Source organism: Callorhinchus milii, unplaced genomic scaffold (genome assembly GCF_018977255.1).
Source record: "Callorhinchus milii isolate IMCB2004 unplaced genomic scaffold, IMCB_Cmil_1.0 Scaffold10, whole genome shotgun sequence".
Lineage (NCBI taxonomy): Eukaryota > Metazoa > Chordata > Chondrichthyes > Chimaeriformes > Callorhinchidae > Callorhinchus > Callorhinchus milii.
The window spans coordinates 3,279,616-3,294,406 of record NW_024704751.1 but is presented as its reverse complement, the minus strand read 5'-3'; the positions used below and the strand labels follow the sequence as shown (position 1 = coordinate 3,294,406).

Here is a 14,791-nt window from a genome sequence, read left to right as displayed (position 1 = left end):
CACTCCTTGTTTAACTTTTTTTAAAAAAAGTTTAGTACCATGTAGGGAAGGTCTGTGTAGATTTCTACTCAGACTCGAAAGAAAAACAATTCAGAGTGTGTAATATAAATACTAATCCAGCGCTCTGGGACCCAACCTCACATAAATGGCGCTATATAAATGCAAGTTGTTGTTTCCCAATCTTAAATCATTTAGGGATTTCAATTTCAACACGCTTCTAGCAATGTAATTTGAGGCGTAAAATTAAATATTTATGCAAGTTTTTATTTCTTCTTCTTTCTGTTTGAGTTTTTTTTACAATGTTCTCTGTTTTGTAATGATTGGAGGCCGTTTTAAAGCGTAATTTTGAATATAGTGCGCTTCTTAAACCGTTTGGTTTCAACTGGAATATATCCTCTTTTTTCCACCGCACACTTGAAAACTTTCAACCACCGGTTTTACCCCCAACTCACACCAACTCATTTGTGCTAGTTCTTCCCTCAACCCTGCAAATTTCATCCAATCTGACTTTTGGTGTTTTTCTTCCTCTTTTTCTATGTTAACAATGTATCTAATTATATTTTGACCACAATCTCCCAGGAGATCCCTAGCCCTGGAGACATGACTACATCCTAGCACATTAAAGAGCAAGAATGCTAAAGTAAGCCTCAGTGCCAATGGGCGGCAGGAATGGAGGAGGGGAAAGGAAAATCACAGGGAAAATCACTGTCCTTCACCTGTGTTAGAAGATGCAGTTATGTGGCTATCACACCACCCACATAGCCTCAAAATACTCACTAATCTAAGATCTCACTTATCTTACTCCACACGCCTAATAATAATCCCTCCAAAACAAAACAATAATAAATTGGTCATTCTCAATCTACGACTGTTTGTGGGACACTGCTATGTGCAATTGGCTGCTGCGTTTCGCCCACAAATATATGGTCAATTCACTTTACAATATATTCTGTAAGGCACTTTGAGACGTCTAGAAGACGTGAAAAGCGCTATATCAAATGCAAGGATTATTATTATATTATTATTTTATCTCACAAGCATGAAGTTATGTCCACTGGACACGGTGGACATAAAAGACAGTCGAGAAGAAATTAGCATCTTCAGGAAAGGTGAGAATTTAAAAAATAGAAGTGAAGGAGCCTTATGAAAAACTAACAGAGAGAACCCCTGGTCACTGTCAGACAGAACCACCAACAAAAAGACAGAATTCAGTAAGGATATTAACACAATGAAAGAAAGTGAAAGAAGACAGAGCACCCAGGTGATATTTTCAAGGGTCTTATTGGTGACTATCTATATCCAGGCTGGTGATGCAACCCTTGAAGGCAGTGGTGCCCATGGTGACAGTAACAGTGGCGCCAATGTCTTTAGAGGAATTCAGTTACTGAGATTTAAATATCCACAAAGGAGAGTGGAAAAGGACCAGCATGAATTTCAGCAATGTTTGGCAATTAATCGGAAAGGCATATTATATTGCACAAAGTTTAACATGATGCTCAAATGGAAATGGGTAGCACAAGTTAGGAGATCAGGTTTAGAGGTTTTCAACAGGATACCACACAGTGCTCAAAGGACAGGAAGAGAGATGGCAGATAAACAGAACAAAAATGCTTGGTTGCATGTTCCCACCAGTGATTCCAACACAGCAGGTTAGCAACATTGGCTAAGCTGGCTAGGGAGAAGCTGGGAGCTTCTGTATAAGATGTGAGGGAAAACTCAAACCAAATGCACTCTGGGCTGCCCTTGCAGACCTACGGAATCTGGTAGTAGATTTAATAAAGGCCTGTATCCAAGTTGTCTGCATGCCTTTAGTTGTGCCTGGCACAGGGCCAGAAATATGTTTAAACAAGGGTGAAAAAATATAAACAAGTTGTAAATTCAAAGTGCTACACCCTGATTTGATTTATGAAGAAGTAACTTTTAACGTAAATGAAAATAAAGCAATTATGAAAATGCAATAGGCTTTTTCTAAAAAGACTTTCTACCTTACAAAAAAGTGCTGCAGCACTGCAGCACAAATCAAACCATTTGGCAGCTGGGATATAAGGCTGCCATAAAGACTGGAGGGTGAGACACATGCTAAACAAAAATAAGCCGACTAGCTGCACAATTTAAAAGGGAAGAACATATATAACTCTGGGATACTAACTCTGCAGATTTCCAGAAGTGGCCTGGGTGGGAGAGGCGCCTGTTGAGTTTGGGCAGTTTTTCAAGCATCTCCATCAGCTGAGTAAAATTTGGTCGTTCAAGGTAATCATAAGACCAACACGCAGATAGAATTTCCTGCAGAAGAAATAAACCCAGTTGTTAGTGTTGCCAGGTTCCTCCTAAAAGCCTCAGTAACCATTGAATTCAGAGAATTTGAGAAGCAATAAGTTAGTGACTGAATTCTTCAGACCATAGTGTTCTTTAAACTGGCATGTGGGTGCCACTATTACGAGGCTCACACATATTGCTTTCTAAGCACAAAAAGATCAAGAGGATTGAAACTAGAAGCACAAAAAATATATTCTCTTTGCACTAAGTTAATATAGTACTCAGAAGCCAACTTATGAGAGCATGTTCCCAAAGATACTTCACTCACCGTCACTTCCTTTCCCAAGGTGATCTGAGCAAATATGTTCTTGACTCCTTCTCCACTGCCAACCTGCCAGATTATTGCCTCCACAGGCTGATTCTTAAAGGGCCAATCTCTTGCCTGAAGTTCATACCAAATAGTTCTGCAGGAATTAGGAAACTATGAGTATGAACAGAAGAAATCTTTAAAAAAAATGATTTGTTAGATCGTAGCAGTTATTAAAAGAAAAATGGCCCCATCCTCCATTAGTCCAAAACTAGCCATTAAAACTGTTGTGAAGTATAATTCAGGGTATTAAAGGATATGAGGCAAGGGCAGGTAATTGGACTTGAGGTACAGATCAGCCATGATCTTATAGAATGCCGGGACAGGCTCGAGGGGCTGAATAGCCTTCTCCTGTTTCTATAATTGAAATACTTAACCTAGTTTGCTGGTTTTAACAGCACAAGTTATAATTTTATTGAGGGACTGGTTTTGCACACTAAATTGGACTTAAAAAAAAATAAAACTCGAACTTTCATAGATGACACAATTACACAAGTATATTAGTTTTAGACCGTACCCAAATGCATATACATCTGCACCCTTTGAAAATGGCAACTTGTCTTCATCCTTGCCTGAATACATTTCTCGGACTATTTCAGGGGCTAGATAGCACAACCATCCATTTGGCAGCTTAAGCTCATTTTCTCGCCTGTGGTGAATTGGAAAGTAAAAAAAAAATCAAACCTCTTATTGTACATGTTTATCAAGAAAGGGAACACTTTGTGGTGTGGAATAGTCTTCCCTGTAGAATCCTTAATTGCCGTAATTAATCTAATGCCAATATTAAGCAGACTTGGTTCAAATCCATTATTGCCCCTCTCCAGTGGTTAACATTCTTGTGCTTTTAACCACAGAAAGGAAAATTGCCCTCTGTCTATCATATCACAGTCATCTCAAAAAGGATGTGCATGGTTTTCAACAGCTTTAAGGAGAGACTGCCGCCAACTAACAATTAAAAATGTGTTTACTCTTAAAGCAGGCAAAAAAGATCGCACTGAAGTCTAGCAGTTATACCATCTTTTTATTCAGGAAAATATAGAATCTTAAAATATTACAGCACAAAAGGAGGCCATTCGGCCCATCGTGCCTGCTCTTTGGAAGAGCTACCCAATCAGTCCCACTCCCCCCCTCTTTTCCCATGTTCTTGCATTCCTGTCTAATTTCCTTTTGAAAGTTGTTATTGAATCAGATTGCAACTTATCAAAATAACAGCTTTCTCAGCACTGCATTTGAACTGACGGCAAGTGAAGATTTTTGAAGCACCAATTTTGTTATCACTGTATTTATTCCCTTGAGTAGATTTGATTCAAAATCTAAATGGATTGAATCAAAGGGACTATCGACTAATTTTCATGCCTGGAATTGAAATACACTATGCAAAGATCACATTCTTACCTGCCCTCTTGCACCACTCCAGATATACCAAAGAGTCCAAAGTCTGTGATTACAACTTTCCCATTGTCATAGAAGACATTCTTTGACTTCAAGTCTTTGTGCACAATACCCTTTGCGTGAAGGTACCCCATCCCCTAAAAAAGAAAAACATTTGTAGCTGCTACATGGTATTGACAACTTTCAGAGGTTAAAATATGAGGAAAATAAATTTACAGATATAAAGAAAGGATTGTAGCCACAAAAGTTTAACGCCAACGTAAAACATAATGTAAAATGATCCAGTCTTACCTTTATAATTTCCTGTGCGATTTGCCTCATCTTGTTAATATCTAGCGTGGTTTTAGAATCTCTCACAAAAGAGTAGAGTGTTCGCCCTTTACAAAAACTAAATAATATAAAAGAAGGTTTGGTTAGTTATGTTTGCATGAAACTGAGTTAGATCATTACAGAAACATTATAGATTCTCTCCATCTAGTGGAGGTGGTCCAAAATGCAACTGTTAGCCAAGGCTGAGGTTCAGCCTATAGTAATGCTAATGCGTCACACTGACAAAATAACCATAATTCACCAACCCCCCACCCCCATTTAAATTACTGATAACTTTGAAAGAAGAAAAAATTAATTTTTTTTAATAGAATTTTCATAATGGTGGTCGCTGAACACAGTATTTCAAACTAAAAGATTGTGTAACGTTTCAAATACTGTAATACAAACAGAATTCGCTGAGAACACTCAACAGGTCAGGCAGCATCTATGGAGCAAGAAAAGTGAGTTAACATTTCAGGTTGATGATCTTTCGTCTGAGTTCTAACAAAGATGTCTAGATGCTGCCTGATCTGCTGAGTGTTCCCAGTGACTTCTGTTTTTATTACAGTATTTGAAACGGTTACCTGTATGAAAACAGATATTTTGGTTAAAACTCCGTACAGAGATGATTGATATTTCAGTTACCTTGTAATAATGGCTAAGTGAGGCGGATGCATACAAGCCCCCATGAACAACACCACGTTCTCGTGCCTTGTTTGCCGGTATGTCATCACTTCCTTTTTGAATAATTTCAGGTGATCCTGATTATTTCCATCAATCTCTAAGAGTCTAATTGCCACTTCCCCGTGCCACCGTCCTTTGTGAACCTTCCCCCATCGCCCTTTGCCAATGAGCTCTCCCACTTCCAATTCGTGAAACGGGATATCCCATTCCTGTAAGAAGACACTAGTTTGGCTGGCCTTGCGAGAAATCAGTCCTTTCCAGTGGGACCTTGAATTTGGCAAGTCATCCACCTCATCGTCTTCAGATTCAGTTTCAGATTTATTCACCTCCTCCTCCTCTTCTTCAGCTGGTTGCTCTTCAATCTGAAAGGGAAACGTTAACTGTGTCAAGAGTTTTTTTCCAAAAATTACTTAAAATTCTTTAGTTCTTTACGTACAATGCACCATTCTAGACCAAGAGATAACCTGTCCCTAGATTTCTGCCAAAGGCAAGCTTGCAGCAGTTGCACTGTGTGACTCAGTCATCTCTTATTTCTTTGTGGAATCAGGTTAAGCTTCTCCGCTCCCCCCCACCCCCGCCCCACTTAAAACTGCCAAGTTCAGTGAATGTGATACACAGGCAGAAGCCAAAATCTCACCACACTGTGGCACTGTCCTAGTGAATTAGATCTATTCTGAGCAAAATATTTTGGTAAGGTGCCAACTTTTGATGTTTATATTTATCGATAACTTAAATCACTTGAAATAAATACACTTAGACACTTCCATTTAAAGGCTGATGTATATACTGGTACATAAGGACTTACAAAATAATTAGACTGTAACCTGGGTGAACATTATAAATTCTTTGGGGACTCCAGGTGCATTTCAGCTCCAAAATAAAATTAGCGATTTGCATTAAAAAATGTAAACTAATGTTTACAGAGCTCAAACAGATAAGACATTTAATTTGTACTGTACTGGGCTGTTGTACTAAATGCTTAATGCTGACATACCTCTGCATCCAGCTCCTCAGCAGCTTCTGGTTCAGTCTCCTCTACAGTGCTGCAAGACAAAGAATAAGTTTCCTAACCCTTGACATAAATTAACCCTAACAGAGGCATGAAAATAAAATTAGATATGTAAATCTAAGATATCTGATTAAACGGGCAAAACCAAACCTCCAACTATGTGATTAGATGTTTTGAATCTAAAGAACAAAAGCGAATTAACTAGTTATGTGATGCAAATAAAGATTTCTACACTTAAGTGCATCAAGGAGTATTTAAATAATAATTCATAATAGCTAGATTCAACATAGCGATCAATACGAGATTAGGTATAGTGATTTATCAAAATCAGTGCTTTAGTGCATCTTACACTTCACCAAAAACCCAGTATTTCAATGTGCACCTTTAAGGAGCTCAAACAGACAAGATGTTAGCTAGTTGATTTGATGATATAACTAATTATGAAGCCCCTTTATTAATTCCTATGCCAAAATATGACACAAGTAGAGGAAGGCTTTATGCAAAGGGATCATCGCGAAGCGGCAATGATCGCGCCCATGGAGACCTGTAGGCACAGGGCAATGACATGGCTTGAACTTGGGGAAGCAAATGGCAGAGAAAAAGAATCAGCAAATTAAAATCAATAAAAGTAGGTTTCATTTGGGAATAAAATTAAACAGCACCCATGAGAAAGTTACCACAGTAGAATGTGGTGTTTGGCACTTTGAGAGAAAGATGAAAGCAATTTTCTAAGTTAAAAATACAAACTTCCATTATTTCAACCATGACTTTCCTCGCCCTCCATTTTAAGGACCCACAATGTTCCCTAGGCAGAGAGCAGGCAAACAAGCCTACTTTCTGCCTCTGATGATTTGTAACCAGTTGCTGTTTGCCTATTTAGATGTATAGGTTCAAAACAAACTATTGCAGTCCAAGCAAAGAAAAGTTAATACAGGAAAGTAGGCATATGATCCTAAACTCAACTCCTATGCAACACTACAGAATTAGAAATTTGACTAATAGGAACATAACAGGCGTCAATCTCCACTGTGTCAATAATAGCCCAGTTGTCGAGCACTGTTTTATTGATAATTCTTTTAATCTGTATTTATTTTATCAGTACTAATTGCAAAAAGATCCTTACTTAGTGTCTTCAGAACTCTCGAGCTGTAGAGTGACTTGCGGTGAAGGACTTGGAACGTCTAAATGACAACATTTATTTGGTCAGCAAAATTCCATTACTTTATTGAGTAATTCCACAAATGTAGCCCACTAAAAAACAAACTGGAAACTAAACTATTTGCAGTTATTACTACTTGTAAGAATCTCCTACAGGTTAATAGAGGTTTTCGGTAAAAAAAGTACAAGTACAAAGAGTGGAGAGAGAAATGATGTTAGTAGAAATGCCAACTCACCTGGGAAGATAAACTGTTGCCTATGATGAAAGTAGTACGCAGCTTGGAAAAAAAAAGAGAACAGCAAACAGGCAGAAACATAACCAATCAGTTAGGACAGGATAGGAACCAGCAAACACCTTTCCTATGAAGCAGACTCATCAATCATTTCACACTAGAAAGTTTGTTAACCGGCAAATCCCTAACCATGCTGATAAACATTAAAAACATGTGGGTATTGGATTTTCATATTCTCAGAGGAGCACCACCTTACAAGATTTCTAAATTTCAAAAAGAGAGAGGGTTTTCACACATGCGAGTACTGCTGTGGATCGCTTTGTTTTGTCAGATACAAGCGGATGTTGTGTAAAGTTACCTGGAAAGTTAAACCTGTCCCTGGGACCCTTTGGTGAAGGGTTAGGAGGTGGGGTAGCGCTGGGAGGATTGGAAGACTGGAAAGGTGCTGGTGAAGAAGGTGTTGATGATGTTGTTGAAGATGGGTTACTGCTGGAATCAAGCTGATTCAAAGCTGGTGCGTGATCCTGCAAAACATTTAAAAAATATATTTTATTTTTCGGGCTACACTTTATTTCCTAATTTGAAGTACAATATGAGGAATAGCTTTGAGCAATAAAGTCCAGTTCTGACCGTTTAACCCCTGTATGCCAGTTGCAGTCATTAAAAAAAAGCGTATGAATCTTTGCAAATTTAATTACTGACGAGTTTAATTTAATTCCTGTTGTCAAAATGGTTTGAAAATGCTGTCGCTTATTTAGTTTCAAAATCCTTAAGCAGTATTCAACATCTTATCAGAGATTGTCGCTTACATCAGTGATACATTGTGATACTTGAAAGATATTGTTTGAAAGCAAGAAATGAGATACGGTAATAGTGAATCATTGGGCTTTCGAAACATAGTGAAAGAACCATAATCAGAGTTCAAAATCAAGCAAGAATCTCCCAACGCAATTACCAAAACAAATAAACTATATTGGTTTGCAAACACATGCAGGATTGTAGTAGTTGTTTATTATGGTACCTTTTTATTTAGTGCCTTAGGAAGAGTGCCAAACTGAAGCTCTGCAGGTCTATCCACAGGGTTGTTTATGTCAGATGGCACAGATTCTGTTCTTCGGATTCTTGCTGGTACTGCAACATAATAAGCACAATTCAGAAGGCAGAATTTTTTCTCTCCGCTCTTCGTGAAAACTCGACAGGATTTTCTTTATTAGCAGGCTTCAGCACAAAGCACAGACGAATAATAAATTACAGTGACCCAGCTTATGATAGGATAGGAACATTTTTTTTTCATTCTGTGTTGAGTTTGTTGATCGCATCTAAAGTAAGCAGGACTATAGCCTTTAGAACTATGCAACAAAAATGCAAGCCGGGTATTAAAATATAGCTTGTTTTTCGAGTTAATGAGCATATTATCATTTACGATCTGCTCAATTGTGAACTGAAGACTTACTTTGAGGAAATGATATTCGACATGCAGGAGCTTCTTTTGTGCATTTGTTGTGGCACTTTAATCTGGAGAGATATACAAGGAAGTATCCAAATTATTTTAATGAATTTAACTAATGACAGGCAATAATATAGTATCTGAAAAATAGTAAAATACCAACTTCTAATCAATGGCTATTTCACGCATTTATACCCAATCACCTATACCACTAAAGTCTGTGCACTGGATGTATATTTACCTCAAAATACCTGCACAGTTTTTTGGTATTCAAGACTTAAAAAATCCTGCAAAAGTCTTTGTAGTACTCACCTACAATGTTTACATTTTACTCCAAACATCATACTTCTTTGACAAACTTGACAGGTTTGTGACAACCAAGATTTTGTAGAAAACCTAGGAGCAAAACCAAAGTAAGATTCACAACACTCTTGGGTTCTCCAGTGCAACATCAATAACGATGTTTATTGCTGGAAAGTGGAGCATTGCTTCATGCAGTAGCAATATAATAATAATAATCCTTGCATTTGATACGGCACCTAATCATGTCTTCGAGACATCTCAAAGTGCTTCACAGGATATATTGTAAAGTGAATTGACTGTATAATTTGGGGCAAATTAATTATTTTCAAGGTCAGATGTGACTTACACCACCAAAGCTAAACAACATCCAAACTTCACAATAGTAAAACCAAACAAGATTTTAACAATGTAATACGTCAAAAACCCAGTCCAATGCAAGTTATTTAGTTCCAATTATCTGAATTAATAACAGTAACTTCCAGGACCTTAATGATCAATTGCAGTTTTATAGAAAATGTGGGTTAAAATTTTCTAAGGTTTGAATGATCAAAGTAGTTTTGAAAATTAAAATAAAACCATTTACCAAACAGCCTACAGTTATTTTCACCAACCTATACTTGTTTCAAATCTACTCCTGCAGGTAATATACTTCAACATAAATGAAATCATTACACTAGACAATGTTGCACCACTTGTTACTGTGGCTGATTACTTGCCTATGTGTAATCGAAAGACCAAAATCTCTTCGCTGAACTGGAGGAGAACCCCGTGGTACATGTAAAGTGTCTAAAAAGAGAAAAGAAATTTAGCGCAACTTGAATAATCTAAAATAAATCAACAGTTTAAAAGATACATATTTCATATATGTCGATTTTTGTTAAGATCCCACACCAAATTATAATAATAATATTGGTGTAAACAATGCTTCCACCCTCCTCAAACAGACACACGTGTTCTGTACTTGGGACAATAATAATAATCATGACATTTGATACAGCGCCTTTCACATAGGAGGTTCATCTCGAAGAACTTCAAAGGATACACTGTAAAGTGTAATGACTACGTATTTTACAGGACAACACAGCAATGTCCCACAAAAAGCCATGAAGTGAATTTTACTTGCTATATATTGCTACGATATATAGCGATCGTGGTTTTTTTTGGTCAGACGGGTGTTTTTTCGACACGTGCATGGGTCTGACATCCGGCTGACTCCCAGTAATTGCTATAATGCCACACTTCATGTGAAAAGAGGATAACAAAGCCACCAAGTAATAAGTAAAGTTGAAGTTGCAGCACCTTGAACACAGAAAAGCAAGCACGATGCTTTATGCATTGTCATAAGATACATGTTCAGGCAAAGCTCAAACATTTCAGGACTCAATCTGGTTATTGTCCCATCTTGATCATCCAAAATTGACTCATACAACTTCTTTTTGTTTAGCTATATTATCATTGCTATAATATGCAAACAAACACATAATGCCTCCCCAATGAGGGAAGGTGGTCAAACATCACCCTGTGGTCAGATCTAGAATGACGGATTCAGGAACAAATTTTTGTTCGCTTCTGACCCAGGAAATGGAGGAGAAATATGCGCGGTGTGAAATGATCCAAGGAAAAGTGTGGAATCAGTTTGGATGGTGCTTGGCAATAAAACTTAGGTTTAATAAACACACACGTTAATCATTCCAGCACTATGTTTTTGCAAAGTGAAAGACAATCATGCAATGCCATTCAGAAACAAGCTGATCTGTTGGCTTTGGGAGTGCCCAATACATGCCACAAAATTACTAGAATAAGATATACTTACTTTTTGGAGAACTGTAGTCATCAGATGGACAAGGCGTTGTGGGGAGACAGTGAGAACTTCCAGAAGACTGGGAAAAGAAAGGCCTATTTGGTAATAAGGGTGATCGAGTAGGAATGTCATCACAGCTGCTCCCATTGCCATTCATGTTTAGATTGACAAAGAATCTGCTTTTCTTATTACCTAACCTTCAAGGCAAAAAAAGAGAAAAGTATAAGAATTGAACATTTTGTGCAGTGGTGATGAAAATAACCCAAAGGGTATTACAATAAAACATTGAATTGTACTTTGGCAGTTCTCTCAAATTTTGTTTAAATAACTATTTTTGTCATTACAAGAATTCACATACCAGAATATACACTGGGGGCAATTTGCAGCTTCCTTGGGCAGAATGTTTGTTTAAGGGGAGCTGGGAGGGGAAAGCTCTGAGGACCACAGCCAATCCGCCAAGCAGCACTAACCTCCAGCACCCACAGGACCCCTCTCAACTCATTGGCAGTGCCTAACCCCACTTATGCGCTACTCGTTGGGGTGTCCTCACCTCTGACTGGCCGAAGGACCTGTCAGTCAAGCCAATGGCTCACCTGTCTTAAAGGCAAACAGCCTTTTCCGACTTGAATTTTTAATTCTCTTCCTGTTTGTCTGGCCTTTTTTTTCATTTTATGTTGCGTTATTTTATATTTGCGCTAAAACGGGGCTCTGACTATGAATTACTCAACTCTGAATAACACAAAATGTTCCTGAGCACAACAGCTATTAAGTTTTACTCAGCCCACCCCTCCTCGAAAGAATATTTTCACCCCCTGCCTATACTGTTTGGAAAGCTTCAATGTACTGAGAAAGCACAATAAAACACTCTCCATGAGTAGAACTGCCTCAGGAAAAAACACAGAACTTTTAGACCAAAAAGGACATACAAGTATATAATTAAAAAATAAATTACTTAATAGGTGGTATCTCATCTATTCGGTTTCCTAACTGAGACTCATGAGACTTGCTCCTGGTTAGTGTTGAGAAACCAGGAAAAAGATGAATAAGTTTCCTAGAAGGTGGTGGTGGAGTCCGTGGTGGTTTGAATCGGTTTTTCTTCTTTGAGGGAGGTGTGGCAGGTGGTGTGATAGTGAGGGTTTGAGTCCTTGGCTTCCAGCGACCGGGGCGAGGGGATGGTGGAAAAGGATCGGCTGAATTATCTGGTAGATTTGACAGTAGTGAAGAATCTGACGAAGGGATAACAGACACAGACACTGAACGTGGCTGAGGGCAGATCAGTCTAGGAACAAGAGAAGGACTATGTGACCGCCTGGAACTGGAAGGACATATCAGCTCTGAAGGAGGTATGGTACTGCTTTCTCGTCTCGTTTCAAATGAGGTCCAGAGAATTGCATCATCTTGCAACTCCCCACCTGTTGAAACAAAATTAGGGCATAGGATATGAAAATGGATCAAAAAACAGTCCTTTTCCTGCAGTTTGAATAAAAATACATCTCGCCCCAAGTAGGGCAATATCCACATTTTCAGCATTTTCCATGAGAAGAGACAGCTAACACAAACTTTCCCTCTCAGCAGAACACCAAACCTATGCGAAACAAATAGTTATAAAACGTTACTTAAAAAAGAGATGCATTTTAGTAGGAGAAAAAAAATGGATTGGATGAGATACTCGAGAGACTTGGGGCACTGCATTTAATCTTTTTTTTACACTGAATCTGTCTTTGATCACATGACCACACATCAGTTGATAGTCACTAGTTTCACAAAGTTGCTGTGGTATTGTCAGAAAAAAAAAGTACCTAATGTGAAACATACTGATGGAATTAGAATAACGTAATTAACAATTACCTGAATCATTTACACTCTTTAAACAGGAGAGGGCAGCATTCAACCGACAGCACTCCTCGGGGTTGACTCCATATCTCTTCATGGCCTCCGCGACTTTAGCATCTGACATATCCAGCAAAAGATCTAGCGTCAGATCACCTGGGACCTTCTGAAACAGAAATATGCAAATATTAAGATTAAAACATGTCTCAATACAGGAAGCATTTTCTTCCTAATGGGACCCAAGTGACAATGAGTTGACTACAGTAATTTGGTACTGGTAGCAATTTTTAAAGCAACATTACGCAAGGCAACAGTTTTCCTTAATCCAAATCAGCTTGGTCCATGATGGGGTGTCATTGACCGTAATCAGTTTCTCAGGCAATTTTCAAAACAGCTTGGAATTATTTCACATGTGCACTACTGAGACCGCAAAAGGAATTAATTTTGAATCGCATTGTTAAGGGATTAAACTGTGCTGCAGGAAGTAGATTCCGGTCCCAAACTGCAACGTGATATCATCCATGTCAGTTCTAGTAACAGTGCTACAAAACAGCAGATCGAGGGAGCAACTCAACATTGAGCAGCTGCTTGCAAGAGAGAGAGCGATGCCAAGTGGCCTCGCTGCACCGAACCAGACAGCTCAAAGGCGCCATTCAGGCTTTTAATGAAGTCTTTTAGTTTACAAAGGCCATCCTTTGGTACATAAAGTATTCAGACCATTTGAGAAGCTGAATAATTTACAACAGTTGGGCCCCCCAAAAATATTTGTTTTAAATCAATAAAAATTGAAGCTAACCCATATATGAGCCTCACTAAGCAATATTCAGTGGGAAATCATTCAGATATAAATTAGTCAGTCAATTTCTCCAGTCTTTTGATACTGAAAATGCTTCTCAAATATTTCATCTCTGAAAAACAATGCTTTTGCTGATCATTTTCTCTGACTTATTGGGCAGAATCTAATTCTGTCCAATAATTCAGTTATTCTCTAAGTTACAACACACTGACCAACATTCACCCAATATTTTCTTGGGAGTACAGGCAATACATAGTACAGTGTGAATATGATGGATCCATTTGGGTGCTATGTCAAATGCAAGGATCATCAAGCCTCAACTCACATCAAGCAATGTGATGCATAGTTAGCATGCAGTCAGGAGGAAGCCAGGAGTTGGCTTGCATTATACACATTGCATTTTTATATAGCTAATAAACACTAAAACTTCTCAAAGCACTTAATAAATTTGTGAAGTGTCTGCATTTCAGCCAAACACAGTAGCCAATTTGGAAACAGCAGGACCCACAAACAGCCAGGACCCGAATGACCAATTTACTCTGACACTGGGATATCAGGAGAAACTCCCTTCTCTTTAGAGTTGAATCATGTGATGTGTAATGTCCACCTGAACAGGCAGACAGGAACAGTTTAATCTGGTCTGAAGGACAGAACCTCTGACAATGCAGGATTCCCTACACCCCACCCATTAAACTAGACAGTACCTCTGACAAACGCAGGTCTCCTCATTGCACTAGAATCTGGGCTGTCAGTTCAAAATCCCAATGTTTAGGCCAATAAAGGTTAGCACCCATGATTCGCACCCTGTGGGGAGAGTGCTATCAACTCTATAAAGCTGACAGTTCAATTTGATGTCTGTTCTGCAATCTTGGTTTACACACAGTACTTTTTGCCAATATGATTAGCTGCAATCTGAAGATGCAGGAGGTTATGTGATTGGGACGTCGTCCTGACGTGAAAGGTGCTGTATTAATACAATTTGTTATTGTTGTTGCTCACCACCTCAGCCTCCAGCATTTGGGTTGCATTTATACAAGCACAATAGTGTTTCCATTTCTGGCAGCATTTGGATGGTTTTGTCCCCGAACAGTATTAAAAAGTGAATGAGCCGCAAGAGCCTTTGAATGTCCTTGTCATGCCAGCATGTGAAGTCCCTGCCCTAACCTGGGATGCACCATATGAGAGTTGTTGCTGACAGTCAGTCCT

At 38.6% G+C, this 14,791-nt stretch overlaps 1 protein-coding gene across 5 annotated transcripts in view; it reads right to left on the bottom strand.

The window, feature by feature from the left end:
• The window catches only part of ksr1a (kinase suppressor of ras 1a), a 72,667-nt gene that overhangs the window by 6,613 nt on the left and 51,263 nt on the right, over nt 1-14,791 (bottom strand). For 3 of the 5 annotated variants that reach the window (XM_007900693.2, XM_007900696.1, XM_007900697.2), the window contains exons 3-19: nt 12,808-12,955; nt 11,912-12,371; nt 10,972-11,156; nt 9,875-9,944; nt 9,168-9,251; nt 8,862-8,923; nt 8,430-8,539; nt 7,767-7,932; nt 7,412-7,453; nt 7,141-7,198; nt 6,003-6,051; nt 4,970-5,370; nt 4,307-4,403; nt 4,019-4,152; nt 3,141-3,272; nt 2,585-2,720; nt 2,150-2,283 (exon numbers count right to left, since the gene is read on the bottom strand). In XM_007900693.2, coding sequence (XP_007898884.1) covers nt 2,150-2,283; nt 2,585-2,720; nt 3,141-3,272; nt 4,019-4,152; nt 4,307-4,403; nt 4,970-5,370; nt 6,003-6,051; nt 7,141-7,198; nt 7,412-7,453; nt 7,767-7,932; nt 8,430-8,539; nt 8,862-8,923; nt 9,168-9,251; nt 9,875-9,944; nt 10,972-11,156; nt 11,912-12,371; nt 12,808-12,955 — 2,468 coding nt within the window. The remainder of the gene's footprint in view (nt 1-2,149; nt 2,284-2,584; nt 2,721-3,140; nt 3,273-4,018; nt 4,153-4,306; nt 4,404-4,969; nt 5,371-6,002; nt 6,052-7,140; nt 7,199-7,411; nt 7,454-7,766; nt 7,933-8,429; nt 8,540-8,861; nt 8,924-9,167; nt 9,252-9,874; nt 9,945-10,971; nt 11,157-11,911; nt 12,372-12,807; nt 12,956-14,791) is intronic. The other 2 variants (XM_007900694.2, XM_007900695.2) reach the window with 2 other exon arrangements.